A 25,841-nucleotide genomic window follows, 5' to 3' on the forward strand; every position below is an offset into this window, starting at 1 on the left:
TGTCAATTAGGCGTTTGCACAATCATCTCTCTAGCTGCACCCTTCTGATGGAGAAGAGTAAATTATTTTGTAGTGTTTAAAATTCTATAGCTAGGGACTTCAATGGTCCTCATCATACAGTACATTTTAAAAACTAGTGAAAATAAAAGCATTTCCTATAAATAAAACAATGATCCAATTACAGGCTATGGACCTCAGGGCACACACGTTTTAGATGCAGTAGATGGACTAGAAAAACCAGGGGGACATAATCTATTTAACTCTATTTTTTTTCTCACTGTTTGCCCCATATTACAGGATTGGTGAACCACCATACCAATAATTCCAATAAAAAAAATCGAATACTGTCCAATATACTGTAACAATTAGAAGTTTTGTAATGGGGCTACACTGTAATACCAAATAATGCCACAAGGCAACACATAATTTTTGTTGTGGAAGACTAACAAGGAGTAGTTTTGCTTCTACAGTTTATGTATAACTTATGTATGTACTGTAGGGACATGGAAACCTGGCTCCTACTCTATAGTCAAAAGTCTGACAGTTTAATACTGTCAGAATTAAAGACTTCTTCTTCTTCTTTGTCTTTCGGCTGTTTCCTTTCAGGGGTCACCACAACGAATCATCTGCCTCCATCCAACCCTATCTCACACCTAACTTCATCTCCTCTCCCATTACATTCATAAATCCTCTCTTTGGTCTTCCTCTAGACTTCTGCCTGGCAGTTCCAACCTTAGCATCCTTCTACCGATATATTCACAATCTCTCCTCTGAACATGTCCACCTAAATCTAACCTCTCTGGCTTTATCTTTAAAACATCTAACATGGGTTGTCCCTCTGATAAATTAATTCTTGATCCTATCCATCCTTGTCACTCCCAAAGAGAACCTCAACATCTTCAGCTCTGCTACCTCTAGCTCTGCTTTCTGTCTTTTCTTCAGTGCCACTAAGCCATAGAGCATCGCTGGTCTCACCACTGTCTTGTACACCCTTCCTTGCATTCTTGCTGATACTCTTTCATCGCACAACACTCCTGACACTTTTCTCCACGCATTCCAACCTGCCTGTACACACCTCTTCACCTCATTTCTACAATCTCCATTGCTCTGGACCGTTGACCCTAAGTACTAAAAAAGTCCTGCACCTTCTTTACATCTGCTCCCTGTAGCCTCACCATTCCACTTGGGTTCCTTTCATTCAAACACATGTATTGCGTCTTGTTGCGGCTAACCTTCATTCCTCTGCTTTTTCAGAGCATACCTCCACCTCTTCAAAATTTCCTCCACCTGTTCCCTGCTCCCACTAAAAAGCACAATATCATCTGCAAACATCATAGTCCATGGAGACTCCTGTCTAACCTCATCTTTCATTGGTCCACCACCAAAGCAAACAAAAAGGGGCTTTGAGCCGATCCTTAATGCAGACCCACCTCCAACTTGAACTCTTCTGTCCCACCTACAGCACATCTCACCACTGTCTTACAGCTCTCATACATGTCCTGCACCACTCCAACATACTTCTTTGCCACTCCAGACTTCCTCATACAATACCACAGCTCCTCTCTCAGCACCCTATCGTACGCTTTCTCTAGATCTACAAAGACACAATGCAACTCTTTATTACCTTCTCTGTACTTCTCCACCAGCATCCTCAAAGCAAATACTGCATCTGATGCATCTCTTTCTACTGTAGGTATGAAACCATATTGCTGCTCACAAATGCTCACCTCTGCCCTTAACCTAGCTTCCACTACTCTTTCCCACAGCTTAATTGTCTGGCTCATTAGCTTTATACCTCTGTAATTGCCACAGCTCATCTCCCTTGTTCTTAAAAATCGGCACCAATACACTTCTCCTCCATTCCTCTGGAATCCTCTCACTCTCCAATATCTTGTTAAACAAACTAGTCAGAAACTCTACTGCCACCTCTCCTAAGCACTTCCATACCTCCACAGGTATGTCATCAGGACCAACAGCCTTTCCACTCTTCATCCTCTTCAACGCCCTTCTCACCTCACTTCTACTAATATTTGCTACTTCCTGCTCCACAACAGTCACCTCTTCTACTCTTTGTTCTCTTTCATTTTCCTCATTCATCAACTCTTTAAAGTACTCCTTCCATCTTCCCATCACCCTCCTGGCACCTGTCAGTACATTTTCATCTCTATCTTTAATTACTCTGACATGCTGCACATCCTTCCCATCTCTATGTCTCTGCCTCGCCAACCTGTACAGATCCACCTCTCCCTCCTTGCTGTCCAATCTAGCATACAAGTCCTCATATGCTCTTTGTTTGGTATTTGCCACCTTTAACTTCACCTTACGCTGCATCTTCCTGTACTCATATCTACTACCTTCAGTCCTCTCAGTGTCCCACTTCTTCTTTGTTTACCTCTTCCTCTGTACACACTTTTGTACTTCCTTGTTCCACCACCAAGTCTAAATTACAGTGTTGAATTCCCAACCCAAAAAACATGTTCCTGGATGGGGAATTCCACACTGTAATTTTATTCTGTACTTCATGTATAACAAACGAATGTAGAGTCATGGACACCTGGGGTGTATAGGGGATATTTAATCCTGTGAGAATAAAGTTACAGTGTGGAATTCCCCATCCAGAAACATGTTTTTTGGCTTTCTAAGATAAGTTGCACTCGTGGAGCTGCACACCTAACTAAAGCTGGATCGACATTTAAAATTTGCTTAATATTCAAAGTTTCCTACCTCAGTATACGGTAAGTTATTTTATGTTTTTAATGTATTGGAACACAAAAATGTCTACTATCATTATATGTATATTGTATGTATGAATGTATGTATATTATAATTGCTGCTAAAAATACATATACAGTACATACACACTGACATATTTTCAACTAAAGTCATGCAATAGACAAGGTGCTGCTGAAATAACAAAGGGCTCGGCCTTTCCAAATCAGCACTAGTACATTTATAAAAAGTCTTGTGCAAGAAATAAATGGCCGAGAATTTTAGTGTGTATGCACAAAACCTTTCTCTTGAGAGAAAACAATTCCAGGGAAGCACTTTTTATATTTTGGTAGGCAATAAAAGATAAATTAAATAATAAAATAATAGGACTTGATTAGGATGGGCAGGGTGTTGTAATCAGATTTCAACTGAAATCAGAAAGCCTCATAGTGCTTAATTTGAAATGGTTTATATAGTGCTTTGGAAAAGTGATTGACTTAAATCTTAGTGTTGTTAAATTAAAATACAAAAGCGTGGCCAAAAAAAAAAAAATTAAACAACCATTTACCACTATTTATCCTTGACAAACAATTTTGGTTGTCAGTCATGCCTGACACAGATAGTACCGCCAAATGCTTGTTAATTTTACCCACATGGATTTTGGTGAGCACATGACAAGAGACCAGATAACAGTGCATGTTGAGAACCTTAAGTCATTGAATATGATGATGGTGAATAATTTTCTCATGCATTATATCTTTATATGCATTATATCTTTATCTATAGATTATAAATTCTTTCTGCTGGAGGAACACTGCAGGAGCTGTTATTCAGGCTAAAAACACTGGAAAGTAAGAGAATCTTATGGTCTGGCAATCAATTCACATAGTCAAATTGAGTTCTCCCACCACTTTTACCACTTCCTGATTGAATGTATGATAGAATCAGTGCCTTTTTTTGCATAGATATGCACGATCCCAGGTAAGGAGTTACTTATTGAGTAACATATGCAACAATTTGCATAATACAAAACCCCAAAGTCTTTCTTATCTTTTCTAAGTGCATTAGCTAGCTACATAAGTTAGCTCGGTTAGAATAGTTTTGCAGTTTGCAGTTAAGCAAGTTTTGTTTCACTTCTGTACGGCAGTAAGTGAACTTTGGTTTTATATTTTCATGTGGCAAACACTTACAGTATTATGGATGAGTGATACTATTTAAACATCAAGAATAAGATTATGGTTATGATGCAAGAGAAGTCATGTGGCTTAAAGTTGAGGTTTTCTGTTTTGATAAAAGCAGAAGAAATTTCAAGAAATGTTTTTTTTTATCAAAGTAAAGTAAAGTATCAAAATACTACACGAATACAAAAAACCTGTAATACTACATGAATTGATCATGTTTCCTTTACATTATTCTATCTAGTAAATAGAAATTTATTTAAACAAAATCATGTTTTTATGAGAAAAAACACATATTTAATATGTAAACTACACATATCTTTTCTTAAACATGACCCCATCATTTGTTTTTCCATTACAGCATGTCTGAATAAACAACATGGTTAATTTTTTAACTCTTTTAGATTACATTCTATGTTGTGATTGTGCAATGTCTGTGAGACAAGTGAATTTATTACATTATAATAGTTATAAAACTTTGTTATTTGAATTAGAACCAACACAACTGTCAGGCCTGCTGTTATAAAAATATAAATCAACACCAACTGACCAATCAGATTTTAAAAGCCCTGGTGTTATAAATGTATCTTTGTTGATTCCTAAGAATATTTCTTGGTTCTAGAGGGCGTGCTTTATAGTTCTGGTCTCAGAACACAGAAAATGTGAATTAGCGATACTGGATTACAGAAGATCCATACCTGTGCATAGACAACGCTGATTAATGGGTATTTTCATATTTATTTTTTAACATGTCATCAAATTTTCACAGAATCTGTAATAAGAGGAAACTTATTGCATTTTTGTTTTTTAAAAGTTGTGCAGTATCAAAATAGAAAGTTTTCTTGTTTTTAGTTGACAAAAATGATATCTTAACTAGAATAGATGTAAGAATTATGTCTTTGATAGTGATATTGATTTAAAAATTGCCTTACTTGTTTTAAGTTTAGATTATTTGAAAATAAAAAGAAAAAAGACCTGGGATGTTATGTTAAACTTTTGAGAACTGAGTAAAAACTTTTTGAGAAAAGTTTTTTTCTAGAAAAAAAAGTCTATATTTTTAATAATCCAAATCTACCACATGTAACAAAAGTTTAGCTGCTCTCTTCATTTTTACTGTGTCTTTGGTCTGCAAGATGTCAGCATGATTTAAATATAAGCCTGTTCTGTAATGCAGTCCACCCAAGTCTAGCAAAACAGAGATGTTTATATAGTACTTAGATTAATAATTCAGGCCTTGACAAAAATGTTTATTAAAGGTTGGGATATAGAGAGAGCAAGGAGAATACAGATAAATCAGCGGTGGTAGTTTAAGAGAAAAAGAGAGCATAAGAGAAGATACTTAAAAGATAGCACAGTAAGTTTTGAAATCTTTTTGCTCTTGGGAGACTGTGTGTAATTGGAAACCTGACAACTGAACAATGCAATTCTGAATATTGGGCTCTTAGAAGAAGGTATCTTTTTCCTTAAATGCAGCAATAAAAGAAAGTGGAAGTTACTGGATAAAAGTGTAATGAGATAGTGTGAAGCAAAAAAAAAAAACAAAAGCATGGAATAAGAATTAACCTGGGTTTAGTCATGTGTGCATTTCTCTGAACAGTGGTTTTCCTGTTTCAACTAAAGTAAGCACTTACTAGTACCAACTAACAACGCACAAGACAAGATCAGAACAGAACTTGAGAGACCATGGACACAGAGGAAGTGACTTCGGTAGAGATGAGAGAACTCACTCTGGCAGACGTACAAGAAGATAAGGCTGCAGAGAAAGGCCAGATTAAAGGGACAAAAGGTAAGATAATATAAAAACCTATGCGGTAAACGATAAGCTCCTTAGTCCACAACCTTATCGGATTTTTAATTAGGTCCCAGTTTTGTTCTGTTTTTCCTGATAACCTGCCGAATCACATCACTACCATATGCATGTGTATAAAATGTGTTAAATGCAACAACAACAACAACAACAACAACAAAAAAAACTATTATAAATTATAAATAATTCTGACCATTGGACTTGATGTTAACCTAAGAAGATAACCTAACTTGATAACAGTCTAATTTAGCTTGATAACTGACAATTTGACCTGATAATGCAACATTTTATTTAATAAAAATACTTTAAGTAGATCATTTATAATTTCTAACCATTGGACCTGATCATGTCAAAAACATTTTACACACTCAGGTAAATATAAATCACATTTTACTCAGCATTTAATTGTTGCAAATGATTAAAGGATTAAAAATGTTAGCGGATTCATAAAAATGTATATAAAATATATTTAAAAATACTTATATTTAAGACTTAAACCACACACATGGTTATTACTTTTTTCTTCCTATTAAATGTGAGAAAGGTCAAGAGAGGAAGAAAAAAGAAAAAGGTAGAAAAGCACACACAAAAAGGAAAAAAACAGAATAAGCTAAGTTTGTGTAATACAAACTGAAGAATCCAACCCGACCCAAATGTTTATTTATATGGCTGCCATAGCAAGTTCACCTCTATGTAGGGTGAATTGGAGACATTATTTTTTTTTCTGTTTTGCTGTTTTGGGTCTTCAATGGGCAACGATTTAATAAAACAATGGCATCTATTAAGGCAAAGTTGGATGACATGACAAATCATGTTTCCCTGAAAACAAGTAGGATTTGTTTCAGGGAAAGTTTTGTGGTTGAAAGTACAATTGAGTTGTACTCAGTGGTGCAAATTGCTAGTAATATACAGTATGGTGTATGATCAGCAGTACTGAGATCCTGATCAGGATATTTTAACTCAAAGTTAGTGAGTAAAACGCTCCATCTGTATTATTTGTTTTGCCCAGAATGACTGGGTCACAGATTCCATTTCCGTGTTCATTTTAGAAACAGTCTTCCATTGTTTAAAAGCAAACTGAACCTTGACCAGTTGAGGAAACAAAATTTTTGGTAGATAATAAACAATGGGTGTAATGCAGGAACAAAACCTGGATAAGAGTCTATTGCAGAACTAATAAACCGATAGTGTACCTGTACTCTACCATGCTAACCTGTAGGCAATCTTAATTTAACCATATAGCAGTAGTCTACAGTTAACTTTTTGAAGATGAAAACTAGTGCATACATTTAAAATCTAATAATTTAAAATGACAATAATAAAACAAAACAATATTGATACATAACAAAAATTATAGCGCTTTAACCTACAAAACAATTGGTGATGAAATCTAAACTAATCAAATTGAAGGATGAGATTAGAATTTATGTGTTTCCATGGTGTCCATTTCAACTTTTTATTCATGTTTAATTTACAAGATGAGTGGTGATTGTGTGTAATGAAAAAAAGTCTTTAGTATATGGGATTGAATTATTAATAAATAAAAAGTAACATACCTGTACATACCCTAACGTTACCTTTACCCCCATTACATTTAAAACATTCTTAACAATAAAACCTGCAAAAAGTACTGCAAACCTCCATTAAAAACACAATTAAAACTGTCAAAGGGAGTGTTAAAGCTTTATAATAAATAAATTATATATTTAATTGATTACAAAAAGGCTAAAACCATAAGAAGTACTTATGGAAAACAACTTTGTTACATACAGTATATGCATTCTGTTATTTCTTACTATGCAAACAAACTTTAAACACACAAAAAACTAAAAGGTTTTAAAAAAGGAAAAAATTGATTGTGTAGCAGTAAATAAGGTAAATTATAATAAATAGGACTAAATGTACTAAAGGTATTTACAAAAAACAAACAAAAAAATCTGCTGTACACTTTTCACATGATGTTAAACTAAGAAAAAAAACCTTTTTTTAAATTAATAAGCTTATTTTTTAATAATGGAGCATTTTAGTTGATGCTTACTAATTTTATTATGCAAATAAATAATTTTATTTATATTTAAACTGATTATCTCACCTACTGTAAAGTTGTCAAACCTATACAATTTCAGTTGAGTAGTTTCAAACAGAAACTGCTCATCATTATTGCACATTTAAAATATTAAGTTCAGCTTAAAAGGTTTAATTTAATAATAAGTCTTTAACCACAGATTATGTTAAACTATTTTTCACACACAGATAATATCCCTCACATTTTACTAATTATTTATAGCATTTGCTATACAATTGAATGTTTAATAATGTTTTGGTTTTATTGGAATTTATTTCTCATTACAAACCAATAAATAAATGATGAAATTTTATTATTGTCTCATATTTAAACCACCTTGACTTTACCTTTTTTTCTTCATAAACACTCACAAAAAAATCAAGAAAAAGCACAAGAAGAAGAAGGAGAAACTAATGCATACTTCAAAGTCAGCAATATATCAGAAAGTTTTTCTACAGCTGCGCTGATCAGATCCACTCCAAAACAAGACAAAGGTAATAGAGGTTCAAATATAACCATACTTAACTAAACAAAAGGTTTAAATAAGCTACGGATCTGGCACAAATATACAGATAAGTTAAGAAGGTGCTTATATGTTGGTTGAATAAGAAATGTTAAAAGTGTAAGTGTAAGTATTTATGATCCTTGCAAATTTTTAGCTGTCTTGGATATCCACTTTGCAATGATGTGATAAAGCAGAAATAGAAAAAAGAGAACAGAAACTGCAGGCCAAGAGTGATTCTGAAATAAGCCAGTTTGTTATTTATAGTGAAAGTGATGCCATTGGTTCCCTTAAAACAATATGTCATGTTTCTCGAAAAGATTTACATAAATCATAGCAATTTATGACACATGTGATCGAAGCCTTTATAAATGCAAGAATGATAAACAAGCTGCTCACTGATGCTATATTAATGTATTTTTTAACCCTTTTCTCTTTTTAACTATGTACAAATATGTTTGTACAAAAAAGTCATGCAAATATTGAGGCTATGACACTGACTTTCAGAGAATTATTTCACAATAATTCAGGAAATCCTTGCACAATCTATCATTTAGCAATAAGAAAAAAATCTCAAGATGTCATTCTTGAGTCATAATCATATGATGATTTTTTTAATATATATTTTTTCACATATAAGCATAAGATGGTAAGTCTACAACAAACTAACACACAACAAAACATTATGCTATGAACCATCAAGCCACATTCTTTTTTAACTTTCAGTCATATTACTAATTGGGCCATTAATTTAGCCACAGCCACAAGATTACTTTGGCACATAATCATTATATCACAATACCTTAAAGCATTATGATAAATTACTGACTATACATACAGTATAGCAAACTAATTTTAATATTACACAAAGATAACCTGAGTAAATACAAAATGCAGTTTTTAAATGATTATTTAATTTTTAAGGGAAAAAAAGCTGTCCAAACCTAATTGGCCCTATTTGAAAAAGTAATTGCCATCCCTAATAAAAAAACCTTTTTTTTTATTATATCACCCTTGTCAGTATCAACTGCCATCAAGAATTTGTGATAATTGGCAATGAGTCTTTCCCATCGCTGTGGAGGAATTTTGGCCCAGTCTTTTTTTCAGAATTTTTTTAATTCCACATTGTTGGGTTCTCAAGCATGAATGTCCATTTGAGACAAACAAGATGGTCATGTCAATGGTATTTACAGTAAGTTCAGACTATGACTAGGCCACTCCAAAATTCTAATTTGTTTTTTTAAGCCATTTAGATGGGGACTTTGCTGGACTTGCTGGTTTTGCATCATTGTCCTGCTGCATAACCCAAATGCACTTGAGCTTGAGGTCACGAACTGATGGCCGGACATTCTCCTTTAAGATTTTCTGGTTGAGCACAAAATTCATAGTTTCATCAATTATCGCAAGTTGTCCAGGTACCGAAGCTGCAAAAGTTTTCACAGGTTATCTTTGTGTATTATTAAAATTGTTCGCTGATTTCAATTATTTAAGTGTGACAGTATGCCATAAAATCTAGTTATGAAGGAGGCAAATACTGTTTCATAGTACTGTGTGTTATGGTAGGGGTGTGATGGTACATGGATTCGTACCATATCGTTTGATTCAGGGCATGCTGTGATCCAAATAGAGTTTCATTAATGCTGCATAATTTTCTTGATTACTTTAAATGATTTGTATTTATGTTTTAAAATTGTTTTAAATAGAGGTGTTGTGTGTTCTGCATGTTATAACGGGTACTGTAAGTAAAGTTGGGCAGTCGGATGTTAAATAAGCATGTTGGCATTTGTGAGAGGCCCTTAATGCTAGTTAAGGGATGTAATTTTGTTGTTATTTAGTTGAGCATAGGCTATTCTACTGGTTTCAGTTTTTTTATAATCAACTTTAAATAACAGAAGGGAATATTTGGACTATGTAGTCTTGCAATAAATAAATAAATTAATAATTTATTAAGTTTTAATATATTTATCTTCTTAGATCATAATTATATGTATGCATTGCTGTTTAGAATGGTTATTTTATGTTATAAATATTACATGAATATACAGTACAATATTACACAAAAAATACAATACTTTAAATGACAGATCCCAGTTACCCACACACAGGGGGAGGAATGGGCCATTTTATGTCATTTTATGAAAAAATATACACACAGTTTTTTATATAGTATATATATACTAAGTATATTATTTTTATATAGTATATATATACTTATTTATTACCAATAATTACAATGCTGTACAATGCTGTAAACGTTTAAACAAATATTAAAGAAAAACACCTAAGTTTCTTAACCTAATAAACTCTTGTATGCTCAGTTAAACAAACAAGGAAAAACATGTCAAGTCAGTACATGACCTCATAGGTTGAAATATCACTTCAAGATTAGGAATTTATACAGCTGTAAAAAGACAAAAGTTCATACAAAGTACATTGCCGCAATATTTTTGAAGCCAGGGCTACTCAAATCCATGCTCCTGAGGGCAAATGACCAGCCAGAGGCAATTCTAAAGAAAGGCATGTTGTTTTTCTAGTATTGGCAGAGGTCCTTCCAACCAGCATTCATCATCATAATCTTATAAAGAGTAAACTATTTAAGCCCTTGGGGGCCCCCTACAGGCCTGGGCTCCAAGTAGTTGTCTACCTTGTCTGTTGACCTCTGTGTCCAGCATTTTAGAGGATTTATCTGCACAAACTCAGCTAATGTATTCAATCTGTTAAGTGCACGGTATAATAGTTGTGTTGGTGAATTACAAACTTTGCTGGATACTTGTCCTCAAGGATTGGATTTGAACACCCCTGTTCAAGTGAAAATAATGTCACTTAGAATTATCAGTTAGAATTTCCAACCTTGAAGTTTTGATGAGTAATAAATATTTTCTTTTTCAAACAGCAAACTGTACAGTCAGTGTTTTTGCTTAATGGACTGTATAACAAAAAATTGGATTCTGGTTAACCCATAGATACTATGTTTACAATATATTTACTATGCATTAAATAATAAAGAATTATTATAATTATAATATAATAATAATAATCTTTTACAGGTTTGGACAAGAAAGTGTAGGTTTGCAAATTAAGTTTATAATATAAAATAAATAAAAATTTTTATATATATATATATATATATATATATATATATATATATATATATATATATAATTGTACAGTATGTACAGTGATATATATATCACTGTACATATATCATTGTATCAAAAATTTATCAAATTTTTAAACCTTAAAAATCAAACTTAGCAACATTAAAACTTGTGCTTGTGAACCATGTTTTTATATATTTTCACAAGTTTATTTATGTTAATTTTAATATGAAATAAAATAAATCAGTCATGAGAAAAACCATAATACTAAGTTACATAATTTTATGCTTATTTTATGATGTAATTGACAAATGTACTGATGTAAATACTTTTCTACATACTGTAGGTTACTTTGCATTTACTACAGTAAGCTACACAATAGTATGTAGCTTGACCAAGTTCTACGTACATTAAGAAATGCTAAAGTTTAGGTATCAATCTAATGAATCTATCAATCTATTACTACCTAAAATTGCAGGACCTCAAAAGCCAACCTTTAAGCTGTTATTGCAAGAAAATATGATTCCAAAGTCTGATAATACAAAATACATTTTCAAGCAGATCAGCTGACAAATACATTTAGTTTTTGAAAAATTACTTCAAAAGTCACAATACAATGAAACCAGAGAATTGAAAGAGGAAACTGGTAATGGAATCTGGTGAAGGGTGAAAAATAAAATGCATATATAAGCACACTGCTATTTTCAGTTGTTTTTACACACTCTTGGTTGAACTAATTGTTTATTTCTGTTTATGTTTAGATGTTTACAAGAAACTTTATCTGTTCAAGTGGATTTCGGCTGTTTTCATCGTTCTTACTTTGGTCTTACTGGCTGTGGTTCTTGCTCTGGTTGTAAAGTGTAAGTAAGGAGTTAGCTTTAGACTTTATTATTATCATATAGTATGATCAGGCAGCACGGTGGTGTAGTGGTTAGCACTCTCGCTTTGCACCTTCAGGGTCCGGATTCGATTCTCGGCCAGGCTCAATTCCCGTCTCTGTGTGCATGGAGTTTGCATGTTCTCCTTGTGCTTGGTGGGTTTCCTCCCACAGTCCAAAGATATGCTGGTTAGGCGTTCCCAAATTGCCCGTAGTGCGTGAATGAGTGTGCGTGTGTGAGTGTATATGTGTGCCCTGATGTATTGGCACTCCAGGGTGTAGTCTGTCTCATGCCTTAAGCTCCTGGGATGGCTAATTAGTAAGTGAGTGAGTAGTACAGTATGTTCATGTCACTGGCACTTTTATTATTATTATTATTTTTTTTTTTTTACAAATCTTTGGTGTCATGTTTAGTTAATTTTTGTTCTTGCCACTAGATGGTGCACAAATGAAATACAGTACCACCATGCATCACTGAATATGATAGAAAAATATTCTCTTGATACTATAAAAAAAAACAAAAACTAAGAAACGACAGTTTTGGTTAATTGATAATACATGTGTTATTTCAAATTTATGCTATACATTTTAAATAACTTTAAGCTAATAATACAGTTTTGTATTGGCCCTTTTGCACTTAATATCAAAATTAGGAATGTATTTTGTATATTAGCTCTTGACTTATCATTTGATTGATGAACAGTTGTGTATATATTCTATATTTGCATCAAATATATTCATACTAATAATACTTATTAGGAATTTCTGTAATAGAGCAATTTAAATATGTATTACATTTCTTATCTAAAAACTGAAAAAAATCATATTTTTTTCTTGTATAATTTTTCAATGCCCAAACCTCAGTATATGAACCTCAGTCCTGCCAGAATTGTGATGCTCTCTCCCTTAAAACAGAGAGAATACCTTACACCTCAAACCAAGGTAAAACACACACATCCTAACATTCAAAACTACAACAATAACAAAAAACAGGTTAACAGGTTTTATTCTTTGTGTAAATTAATTTTATGTATATTTGTAGAATTTATGAGCTATGTATTAAAACCTGTTGCTCCTCTGCAGAGTATCAGTGCTCTGAGTGTCCTAAGGACTGGGTTAGAGTTAACAACTCCTGCTACTTCTTAGCGAAGGAGCGTCTTAGCTGGCAGGAGAGCAGGAAGTCATGTCAGAAACAGGGTGGAGACCTGGCGGTCATTGACAATGAAAGCGAGCAGGTCAGTGAATAAATCAATCAATCAATCAATCAATCAATCAATCAATCAATCAATCGATTGATCGATCAATTAAATTAAAACAGACACCACTATAAAAGCAACCTGCTGTCATGGCAAGTTAAAATGTATATCTTACTGTTAAAACTTCTGTCTTTATTACTGTAGAGACTTCTATCTCGCATTCGGGGCCTGCTGTACTGGATTGGACTGCAGTATTCCGAAAATAAGCAGTGGATGTGGGTTAACAATAACGCACTAACCAAGAAGTAAGTCATTAGTGCTAAGTGTCTTACTACAGGTTCTACAGGTGGACTGCTTATTAAATCAGCAAACTGATTGCCAGTAAAAATCTAATATAATCAGTATAATCTGAAACTGATCCAGTGGTAATCACAATTGCTGGTCACAATAGTGGTCTCATTCCACTGATGTAGAGAGCAGTGGGGGTTCACAATATGTCATTTTCAACTCAGCTACATCTATTGATTACTAACTCAACCCCTTCAACATTATGACTGAATATTTTTGTACAAAAATAAAAGAAAAAAAGTATTGCTTACAGTATTGTGTCTCAATTCATGCAATTATCTAATCAGCCAATTGTGTAACAGCCATGCTATGCATAAAATCATACTGATATGTGTAAGCAGCTTCAGGTAACATTCACATCAGACTGGATGTCGGTTTCACACATTTGAGTATTTAGCTCTCTTGGGATTTTCCATGTACAACACAAAAAGACAAGCTAATGCATTTCCAATGTTTAGCTGTCCAGTACAAGTGAGCCTGTGTCCACAGTAGTTTAATATTCATATTCTATGCAGAAGTGGAACTCGTGGTCCGTTGTAGCCGACTCGACTCATGGTTCAACCTGCATTCTGAGATGATTTTCTGATCACCAAAATTGTAAATTTTGATTATGTGAGATATAAATATGTGGTCTTTGTGTTAGCTCAAACTTAAACCATTATTTTCTAAACTAAATTGATTAGCAATGGGTTTTTTCCCACAGAACTGCTGCACACTGAATTCTATATAAACTCTTGTAAATGTTGTGTATGAAAGTCCCAAAGATGGTCAAAGTCATTGAGATCATTTCTCCCCCATTCTGATGTTTCTATGTAATTTTACTGAAGCTCTTGACCTCTATCTACCACTGTTGGGTAATAGGATAATTACATGGATAAGGGGCCAGTCAGTAATTTAACAAGTATTTTTGTTTTTGTTATTTTTTTCCCCAGCTACTGGGCCCAGGACCAGCCAGTGTTGGACCCTCAAGGCACCTGCACAATGCTGAAAGGACAGATGCCATACACGAACAACTGGCACTCAAACCCCTGTACCGCGACCGCACATTACATATGCCAGATTTCTTTATTGAAGAAAAAGTAACCATTACACCACCTAAAGTATATCCACTTCATTTACTTTTAATATAATCATTTTACTCTATTACATGTCTTTTACAAATGAAGTTTATAAACAGTAACAAATACAGAATCAGCACACAAAAACAATCAAGTAGACAGACTGAGAAAATAAGACATCTTAAGTGTATTCATAGAAAGTGACTTTGTGCGCATATTACTTGTAAATTCTAAGGCTTTCAATTGCACTCATATGAAATTGCTTTGCACTTGTTTCTTTGAAACCTTATTTGCACTAAAAACCTATGAAGAATGTATTATAAAACTAAATGTATACCTATATACTGTAGCTGCCATTAAATCAGTAGTGAGACATCATTGTCTTCAAAGTGATTCAATTTAAAATTCTACTGTTTAATTTTCAAATTTGTAATTCACCCTTTTCTAACCCACATAATTTCTATGTGATGTGATTTTTTTTTTTCATATAAAATCATGTGTTTACTCAATAAAACAACAAAATGATTACATAATGAATATACCTTTGTACAATTGTACACAATGAATATACTTTCAATAAAATTCATCTCTCAAACAGGTTTCATTTCTTGAGCATCCAAATGCTCCTCATTCTCTAGATCTAAACCAAGAAGGCTGTGGCGTACAATCTGCCAGCAAATCAATGATTTCCTTTTGGCATCTGTGCTGTCATTCTGCATGCTTTTTGTGTCTGCTGCATCATGGGCCATGTCAACTCCCTCATGCCCGTCTTTCTTGTCTGAGTCATCAGTTTTTGCAAACACATTCACATAGCGTCTTACCTTCTGCATAAACTGGTCATTGCGGTCCTCCACTCTGAAATAAGTACAATGTAAAATGAGAAATGTTTGCATCTTTTATTTATGTTTTCATCTTTTATTTACATTCTCATTATAATTTTTATCTTTTGTAAACATCTTATCATGACGGTGGATCTGGAGCCTATCCTATGAACACTTGGCCTGAGGAATAAACCCTGAAAGGATTTACTGCGGCACCAGAAACACATATAGTCACAAACTGATTCACATCTAGGGGCAGTTAATTGCAGCCAATCCATTTACATTCAAGCTTTCTGAAGGTGGGAGCAAACTGTAGAATTCAAAGGAAACCCTTGTGTACACAGGGAGAACAGTATTATGATTACAATAAAAAAAACTTAATATTACGATGTGTTTAATATGGTTAAAATATTACAGTCATAATTGAAATATTATGGTCATCATGCTTGCGTTTCTTACCGGAGATACCAGCGGTCTCCCAGGCCATAATGCAGACCACACATGCCCAGCCTTGGCCAAAAACTCCGCGGCAGCCGATGTTCCAGCATAAGAATGGTGGCTACCACCTGTGCAAAACCCACAGTAAACTGTAATCAATTATCCAACATTATATTTCATGCCTCAAAGCAGTTTGTGTACTGTAGGTTCGCCATTTCTTTCTTTTAATTTATTTACCTGGGTCCTCCAGAGCTCATCTCGCTCTTGTCCAACCCTCCACTGTGTGTCACTCATCATGGCCGTAAGGAGGCTGAGGAGGAGGAGATGAGACACAACACTAAAGCAGCAAAATACCACATGCACAACAGGGTGAGTCCATACGGTGTGGTCCACAGGCATATCGATTAGACCCACAGTCAGTTCAAAAACAGTGAAAAGTGTGATGGGGTATGAGCGCATCTGTGGTATAGATAGAGGTTCCTGAGTCATGTACACAGTCCACAGAGCTAGAGTGCAGATGGGAAAAGGACAGGGTAAGCTTGTGTTCAAAATTATCATGATGTCAAATGCTGGATTAATTTACCATGATTTTAATTGTGTATACAAGTGTTTTATTTACCTGTGGAGAATCCTAAGAGAGCAATGGCACTCAACCACATGAACTTGGTTAAGTCTCCAAATATGATCTATTAAATAGGAAAAAAAAGGGCATTTAAATATGTAGCTGGTTGCATCTTATAGCAAGATATTATCAGGACATGTGGAAAATAAACAAATCAGCCATGACATTAAAAACACAGACAGGTGACATGAACAACATTGATTATCTTGTTAAAATGGCACCTGAGAAAGAGCCGAATATACAGCCATGGTCAAAAGTTTTGAGAATGACACATTGTTAATTTTTCTGAAGTCTGCTGCTTCAGTGTTTTTAGATCTTTTGTCTGGTGCTAATATGGCATATACAGAACTAACCATGGCATGCTTAGATATAGATATTGAAAGCAAGAAAAATTAGTATGGGTAAGGATCTGCGTGACTGGGTGTGATTAAAAAAATGCGAGTCTTTTGATGTATTCCTGGTATGCACTGGACAAGAAAAGACAATCAACCTGGTGGTCATAGGTGTTCAAGGCTTACTGATGAGTTTAAGGCTCTGGTTCGATCCCACAGAAAAGCTACTGTAGTACAAATTGCTAACAAGTTTAATACTGGTTGTACTGTAATAGAAAGGAAACTTTACATCGTTGCATTACTAGCTGCAGGCCACTTGGAGTGACCATGCTGACTCTGTCCTCCTACAATGGAAAGCACCAACACTGGGTATGTGTGTATCATAACTGGACCATGGAGCAATAAAAGAAAGTGGCTTGGGCTGATGAATTATGTTTTCTTTTTTAAGTCATGTGGATGGTTAGGTGAGGTGTTAATATTTCTTGAAATTTCCCAGATCTCTATTTGGTTGATTGATACCATTGATGAAGACTTCACCTTGCAACCTATAAAAGTTAATGTATCTCTTTGGTAATAGATACCAAAGCATGCTTTGGTGGCACAAAGGTGACATAGACTGTGATGTACCTACTGTATGGTTTCAATGTCATGGCTGATCAGTGTATAGTTAATTTTATATGATATGAAGAGCGTGAATAAATCATTACAAACTTACAAAAGTTATTGCACTAACATTTACTTTTTATTTTCCCTTTATTCATTTATTTATTTATTTATTTATTTATTACCTAGAGTAAAATGTTTGTTTCAACAAACTTACACATAATTAAAGAAAGACATATTGATGTAAAGTTAAAATAATGTAATTTGGTTCTATATGTGTTCTATTTATAAAAGGAAATTAAAAAAGAAAAATCTAAAAGGACAAGGTGCTCCATTTACCTTTTGGATCACTATGACATAAGGCCCGAGCATTTCAAAACCTCGTGCAAAGTACAAGACATTGCACCAGCCCAATACCAGACACACAGCCATCAGTGAGGTCTCGCCTGGCATCTCAGTGAGTCTTAGTACACACAGAAACACCACCAGCACTGCATAGGCTATCCTACACACCAAAATAGACATGAGAGCAATTAGCAGGGAAGGTTTCAATAATTATTATCCATATAGCAACATGAGTATGAGTGAGTGTAACAGAATCAATGACATTATAAAGTAAATAAGACTTACAGAGTGATGTGAAAGGGCCCACCAAGTGCAGTCTGACCAAAATATCTCTTTGCTCCCACCCTCAGGATATCTGGTATCTGAGCATAATCAGATCACAGGCATGTGGTATGAGGATGACTTCATAAAACGTTAGTATTTCACTGTTTTAAAAGAAATACTAAAATTTTGTCATCTAATTCAACTATGTTAAAAAGACAATAATAATATTAATAATATTAAATATTAATAAGATATTATTTTGACTTCTTGCTTTAAATGCATGGCAGTGAGCAGTTCCTATTGTGAAACTGTGTTTAATTATATGTGTATATGGACCTCCAGTAGTAGAATGATGATGGCTCCTATTACACTGATGATCTCTCCAACCAGCCGCAGGTGATCCTCATAAGTTACATAACTCTCCTGTACACACACATAAACATCAAGTAGTGTGAAATATGTAAGGAAGAAGAGGTAAACATGCACACACACACACGCACGCACGCACGCACGCACGCACACACACACACACACACACACACACACGCACACACACACACACACACACACACACACACATCTATATATCTACCTTTAGAGTTTTCGGCATATAAATGGTTGCGTCATTAGGTGCTTTTGTGTAATTCAGAGGCAGATCCTTTAGAGGGCGGAACATACAACAAAAAGTGAAGGTCCCGATATACAGCAGGTACACCAACAGCAGCAACCTGTATAAGAACATTTCCCATGATATTAAACCAGCATGAAACCAGACCAGCACATTGTCTCTCACTGTGGGCAGCATGTTTACAAAACACAACATATCTGACATATCAGTGTAATAAGATAATGTGATGTTCCGCGTGATTTTTTCCACTGACGCAAAGAAAACGTGACAAATGCATCACTGCAGAGCACCTACTTTAGAAGGATAAGCGTGTATTAAATAAGGAACAAAACACAACAGGACAATAATAACAGGGCAAAAGCGGGCAGTGATGGCTCAAACTGTTATGGCTTACTGGATTAGAAGGTCCCACCATTGGAAAGCTGGCATTGTTAAGCCCTTGAGCAAGGCCTTAAATCTACCTACCCTGTGCGCTATCTGCAGCTACCTAACTGTGATATGCGAAAAAATACTTTTATTGCTGTAAAGTACATGTGGCACATATTTTAATCCTTATTAGGCTGTTACCATGGCAACCTTAATTATTGTCAAATAACTGCACATTCTAAAATGTCTTTATACCTTTAAACCACAGAAACATGGTAACAGTTTTTATTTATAATATATAACATGTTATACTTTAGCAATGTTTAAAGTAATTTTTGTAGAGCACCCTGCTTTCAATTATAATAGAGCAGCTCCCTCACTTGGGGTAAGACCAGAAGGAAGGAAGAAAAACAGGGAGTGAGAAAGGAAGAGGGTGAGGAAGGAAGGAAGGCATGTTTTTTCGAGAAAATGCTGTCATCATTAAATCATTTCTATATAATCTATTATTACAAATCACTAGGATTTTGTCACAGAACATCACTGTTGTGATACTATCACATTGTTTTTTATCGGTTTTTATACTGCATAGCATCTGCCACAATTCATTTGCAATAAAAATGACAATTAGAATGAGCATAATAATATAAATAGAATTTTAATTATCTGCCAGCAATACTATCTGACTGTTACTCTTATAGAATATTAATCAAGCCTTTCAAACAAATCAGATTTGAGAATCCAGCAGTGCCATTGTATAAGCATAGTCCTTCTTTATACATTATATTTTTGTTACCTGAAATAGAATTTCCCATAAAGATTCCACTTGAGATTGATGAGCTGCTGAACAGGAGTCAACTCTAGTATTTTTCTGGGCTGTGTACGAAAAATAAAATGTAAACCTTATAAGAATTAACCTGGAAAAAGGTGTTAGTAGTGAGAGAATTTCAGAAGCAAGTGAGTGCAAGCCAAGTATACTGCAGATTTGTTCTCTTTTAAATTCAGTTCACATTTCACACCTACATTCCTGTTTTGACTGGAGACAATAAACTCGAGCACAGAGACATCGTCCGTGCGAGAATCTATTTCGGTAAGGTCATAGAGGTAGGAGCTCAAATACCCCAGGCTCCACTGGATGACGCGTCTGCGGTTCACAATGTGCTGAAAAGCCTGGTGATGGAGAAAGGACATGACCTCAGTCATCGCAGTATATTAATAATTCCTAAATATGTTTTTTTTTTCTGTTTTCTTGCAGCTGTTCTTGTATAGTTTGCTAGGTCATCTATCTCGTTTAATTTGACAGAAATACAACTGTGAAGCTGATTACAAAATGATGATTATACTTATTGAAGTCATTAACAAAATAAACAATATTTTTGGAAATAGACACTCAAAATCAGTTCCCGTGTTAGGAAGTTTTTACATGACTGCAACTGTATGTGAAAATGTATTTTTCAAGATAAATATTTTTTAGATATTGTTGTTCTTAGATCAAAATGAGTACAATCTCTTAAATATAAATAATGTTGTTGTTGGTCTTTTGGCAGCTCCCGGCATATAATTAAATTTTTCATCCTCATTAGATGCACAAAATGCTCCTATTGTTTTGATAAAAGAATGGAATCGTTCATTGCTATTTAATATGTAAGTCCTGTTACAGGCAATGATCTGTGTTCTTTAAACATTTACTGTCTATTTTATTAGAATCAAACAAAAAATGTTGAGATTGTTGAAAAGTGTAATCTCTGAGATGATGATCATGACATGGTTGTTGGTACCCAATAATCTGGTTGGGGTATATGAGAAACTGCTGATCTTCTTTTTCTAAAATTTACACAGACTGGCACAAAAACTACTAGTTTTTAGACCTAGTGACAGATCTGTGGGTGGAAACACCTTGTTGATAACAGAGGTCAGACAAAAATGGTTGCATTGGTGTAAGCTTTCAGGAAGAGTATAGTAACTAATAAAATCGCTCTTTACAACTGTGGGTAGAAAAAACATCTCAGCACGTACAAGACATAACATTTTGAGGTGGATAGTCTCCACCAGCAGAAGAACAAATTGGGATCCACTCCTGTAAGGCCAACAATCTGATTCTACAGCTGACTCAGGCTCATTGAAACTGGACAACCTGGTATCCCGTTCTGTGCAATCTGGTATACCGTAGCTTCAGATTCTTGTTCTTGGCTAACACTAGAGGACCTTTTTCTACTGTAGCCCATCCAATTTAGAGTTTGATGTGCATTTTGATATGCTGAACCTCCACACACAGGATGTTTTTTGTTTTTTTTACTTCTGTGAAAACAACCATGCTACAATATGTTTGAGATTACACTTTTCCCCCCTTTCTGTTGTTTGATGTGAACATTACATTACAAGCTTTTGACCTGTATCTGCATGATTTTATGCACTGTGCTCCTACCATATGGTTGAATGATTAAATAACAGCATGAACGTACACATGAACAGGTAAAGAAATGTATAATTTTGTAGTACTACCAACGAGAACAGCGAGAGTGTGTGTAAGAAAGCTGTGTGTGAAACAAGGTTGAAGTATATTATTTCTCACCACTACGTTGCCTTGTTTTGCAGCGAGCTTCAAAGTCGTAAGCCCTTTGTAATTCGGCACCATGTCTAACGGCACTGTGGGTTCCCGCTCAGCATCTAGTGCCAGGAGCATGTCCATAATTTGACATGCAATCATTTTGTTGGGCTGCAAAACCAAAATGTGCAGAATAGTGTTCCCTGGATAAGGCCAAAAATATGCGAATGAGACAAGTGAAGGAAGTTGAATGAAACATGTATGGCACACTGTATTTTTTGCAGTTTTTAAAAGTGGTAAAGAAAAGTGCAATTACTTTGTTATATCTGTTAAGATTGTTGTAACATCTGCCAGCTAGCTGGATTAACATTCAACTAAATCGTTTTTTATCATGCTAGCTAGCCACTTGAGAGTTTGGGAAGAAGGATATTGTTAGAGAGTCTTTCTGTTTTCCCATGTCCTTTTGGTCCTTGGTAAAATGGGTGCTGATTTACAATCAGCACTTACACAGATATGTTCCCTGAATTTTATTTGTATTACTTTTAAACAAGTACATTGCAACTGTTCTTTATTCATCCAATTTATTCATTCTGTTAAGGGCTATTCGGGGGGCTAAACCTATCTCTGGTAGTTCAGAGCACATCTGTCTTTGGAAGAAAACCTGAGTGGATGGTGGAGCCCCACCAAGCACAGGGAGAGCATGCAGACTCCACACACACAGACTCAAAGTGAGATTCAAGCCCAACAACTGTGACTAAGCCACTGTGCTGTCATTTCTGCTGTTCTAATTTTCTATTTTAACCTAAGTGAAGTAAATGTGTATTTATTTGGACGAGTAATTGCACTTTCAGTATACAATTTCAGAACTATTACAACCTCTGTGGATTGGACTGTAAATTGCATGAATTTGCATATTTTGCTCTTACCGCGGGAGTCCTGAGCCTGAATATTAGCACCCGCCTTTATCAGCATGGAGATGATTTTTTCATTACCAATACAGCAGGCAAAGGCCAGGATGTGCTCACCTAAAATCACACAACATTAGAATTAATTTAACTCAAATATTTATATATAAATTGAAATTTTGCTACTTATTATTTTTTCTCCTTTGGGGATCAGTAAAGTGCATTGGAATTTCCATATATTTTTTTTCAGACAAACTTTCACATTTTGCTTTTAATTACCATAATAAAAAAGTCCTCCTTTTCTTTTGTTGAAGTAAATGCCCGTCGCTCTTGGCGTGACTACATCAGCCCCTCTGTTGATTAATTCCTGAACCAGATTAATATTCTGGTTAATGACTGCAAGATGTAGTGCTGTTAAACCTATTTGAAGAAGGCAGCAAACAATCAAAAATATTTCATGGCTTCTATCTCTGTATTTCTTATTGGTTAAGTGTAAGAATGTATATTTACCATAATAAAATTCATTGGTCATGGGCTCATTGATGAGCTCTGGTGCTCCATCCATTAGTGCCACAGCTGCCTCAAAGTTATCATTCATTACAGCCACGTGCAAAGCAGTCTCACCTAGTGCACCTGAAACACACAGACACAAAACACTTACAGGCTTTTAACTTACAAGTATGTTATGTTATAGTAAAAGACTGTTCATCCAACTCAACTTACCTCTTTCAAAGATATTAGTTGTAGAACAATCCAGCAGTTTCTTAATGCAACCCACATTGTTCAACTTTGTTGCATAAAACAAGGGGATTTCGTTTACTCTAATGGACAAAAAAAAAAAAAAAAACAGACATTTGCCATGTGCTTGATGAATGTCAGGTTTAATAAGTTGTCAAAATTATAATAAATAAATTACATTATAAATATATACTAGTTAGGATTTTTATATGGTTTATAAGAAAAAAGTAACCATAACTGTGATACTGGTTTATATTGGTGTTCAACTGTATTAAGACAACATTCGTTATGTATTATAGTTGTGCTACTTAACTAAAAAAACTAGTGAAAAACTGGATATGTGACAATTTAGCTTCTGGACCCATGGCATGGGTCCTCTCCAGAACTAAACCCATGAAAGACTGTTAGCCAATGGTAAAAAGAGTTGTGCTAATTAAAATTAACTGGTTTAGTTAACGAATGAAATAAATATGTGGCTAGACGTTTACTTTCTGAAGCAGGGGTGTTCACTTCTACACAAAATGACTGAACTAGGAAATTCTTAAGTGAATTGAAAACTTTTGGTGCAAATGTCTGTACACGTTGATCAGGAAGCAGGTGACACAAGAGTACTGCAGACGTATGTTCATCTTTATGCCCAGCAAGATCCAGCAGGTTTTGAGGAATAATGGACTTTACACTAAATATTGATTGCTGTATAGCAATTTCACTGCATAAACTAATACATTTTATTATCTCTATTGTCATTATTTAAAAACAATTGAAAATGTTTTTAAACATTACATTTAATTTTTGTTTCAATACATTTTGGCCAACGCTGTACTTATTAGTTTAGCGAGCATTTCTGTGCACATGCACTTATCATCATTTATTTACAATGCACAGTATAATTTTCTCGTTATTACACAACCATAACTATTAAGACTATAAAGACTGTTAGAATAACTGATTACAATGGTGTTTGTTTCACCTTTTCAACTGGGAAAGGAATGTCTCATCCAACACCTCATCCCAGTCCTTCCTGTTTTTGACTCGGAGTTTAAGGCAATTCCAACAGTTGACTATTTGCTTTGAAGCAGACCGTGGAAGAACCGAAGCCATGGACTTCCGAGAAGTTGTCTGGTTTCAGTAACTGACAGGATGACAAAATAGTGCACGATTCAGAAAAATTTTTTCAACATATCATGCTTGTTATTTACCTGAGCCTCCAATAAAGGAGAAAAACACCTTTTCTGTTGTACTGAATGTCCAGCTTCCTGACACCCAGTACTGCTATTTGTTATCAACCAAATGAAGATGGGTTCCATGTTTAGTCTGGTTCCTCTCAAGGTTCCTTCCTATAGCCATTTCAGGTTTTTTTTTCTTTGCCACCATAACCCTTGGCTTGCTTGAAATTCTTACACATTTCATACTTATTTAACATTTCTTTTGCGTTCTGTAAAGCAGCTTTGTGACAATGACCATTGTGAAAAGCACTATATAAACAAAACTGAATAAAACAAATAGGATGTAGAAAGAATTTGTTTAAACATTTTTTTCTAATTAAAATAATTAGTTATATCAAGTGTTAATGATTAATAATTTATTTAAACACATTTTCCACATATATTTTGAAAATAATTTAAACAAAGTAATTGGTTTGCAGTTTACTTACAAGTATTTTTTTTTGCAAACAAAAAGTTTTGCAAAATTAAATATATTTTTTATTGTCATTGCTAAGCATAAATCATTACTTATATAAATAATTTAAAGACATGCCAAAAGTTACTCTAAGAACTTACCCACTGTAAAATGTTAAAATCCACAAAATGATTGCTTTTAAAATGAAGAACAACTCAGATAAAGTCCTGGAGTTCCTTTGACACAACAATACACAATAAGCAGTAGTGTGATGTGCTACAGTACCAGTATTTATATGGAGGCTGTGCTTTAGGTCCAGGGGAGGGGTGACAGAGAAGGAGAAGTAAAATAAAGAGAAAGGTGTGAGATTAAATATGAGAAAAAGAGCATGAGATTTACAGGTCATTATGGGAAGGGAGGTTAAGGTGGAGAAATGTCTAAACTAGGTCTTGGAAAGTGCCAGAATGTTTCCATGTTCCCTCTTCTGAATAGCCATTTTACTGAGATGGTAGAATATGTGAATAAGTGAATATGTTAAAGACCACTGACAACTCCTGAAATAATTGTCTTGAGAAAAGTTTAGCTTTAGAAACCAAGGACAAGCTTCTTATTTCCAGTCCTCCTATGAAGCCCACATCCCTGGTGATATTTATTACAAGTTTTAAACATATAAACCTAAAACATTTCTTTTCCAGAAAAGACTAGAAACTCCAGGCCAGTGTAGTATATCCAGTCTTGCTCAGGCCCAGATGAGGGGTGACCTCCTCCGGTTCTAACTA

The 25,841-nt window shown here is 34.6% G+C and overlaps 2 protein-coding genes across 5 annotated transcripts; one reads left to right on the forward strand and one right to left on the reverse strand.

The window, feature by feature from the left end:
* Positions 1 to 4,484: 4,484 nt before the first annotated feature.
* Positions 4,485 to 15,323, forward strand: LOC128520265 (CD209 antigen-like protein C). 4 transcript variants are annotated; one of them, XM_053494429.1, is made up of 8 exons: positions 4,486 to 4,612; positions 5,461 to 5,673; positions 8,143 to 8,253; positions 12,121 to 12,219; positions 13,101 to 13,178; positions 13,320 to 13,471; positions 13,637 to 13,737; positions 14,713 to 15,308. In XM_053494429.1, exons 2-8 carry the CDS (start codon positions 5,571 to 5,573, stop codon positions 14,861 to 14,863), a joined length of 795 nt encoding a protein of 264 aa, XP_053350404.1. In that variant the 5' UTR covers positions 4,486 to 4,612; positions 5,461 to 5,570; the 3' UTR covers positions 14,864 to 15,308. The 4 variants fall into 4 exon arrangements, with proteins under 4 accessions (XP_053350405.1, XP_053350404.1, XP_053350401.1 ...); XM_053494426.1 differs by having other exon boundaries at positions 5,485 to 5,673; XM_053494428.1 differs by having other exon boundaries at positions 5,508 to 5,673.
* A 101-nt stretch (positions 15,324 to 15,424) lies between these two features.
* On the reverse strand, positions 15,425 to 25,310 carry trpv6 (transient receptor potential cation channel, subfamily V, member 6). Its single transcript, XM_053494423.1, has 17 exons — positions 25,224 to 25,310; positions 24,413 to 24,574; positions 23,428 to 23,525; positions 23,215 to 23,337; positions 22,984 to 23,124; positions 22,726 to 22,824; positions 21,827 to 22,002; positions 20,278 to 20,424; positions 20,051 to 20,130; positions 18,856 to 18,991; positions 18,600 to 18,686; positions 18,285 to 18,361; positions 17,994 to 18,159; positions 16,717 to 16,783; positions 16,335 to 16,603; positions 16,119 to 16,225; positions 15,425 to 15,693 (listed from the first exon to the last, which is right to left on the reverse strand). Exons 2-17 carry the CDS (start codon positions 24,541 to 24,543, stop codon positions 15,429 to 15,431), a joined length of 2,169 nt encoding a protein of 722 aa, XP_053350398.1. The 5' UTR covers positions 24,544 to 24,574; positions 25,224 to 25,310; the 3' UTR covers positions 15,425 to 15,428.
* Positions 25,311 to 25,841: the final 531 nt, after the last annotated feature.

The sequence above is a fragment of the Clarias gariepinus genome, chromosome 4 (assembly GCF_024256425.1).
Source record: "Clarias gariepinus isolate MV-2021 ecotype Netherlands chromosome 4, CGAR_prim_01v2, whole genome shotgun sequence".
Lineage (NCBI taxonomy): Eukaryota > Metazoa > Chordata > Actinopteri > Siluriformes > Clariidae > Clarias > Clarias gariepinus.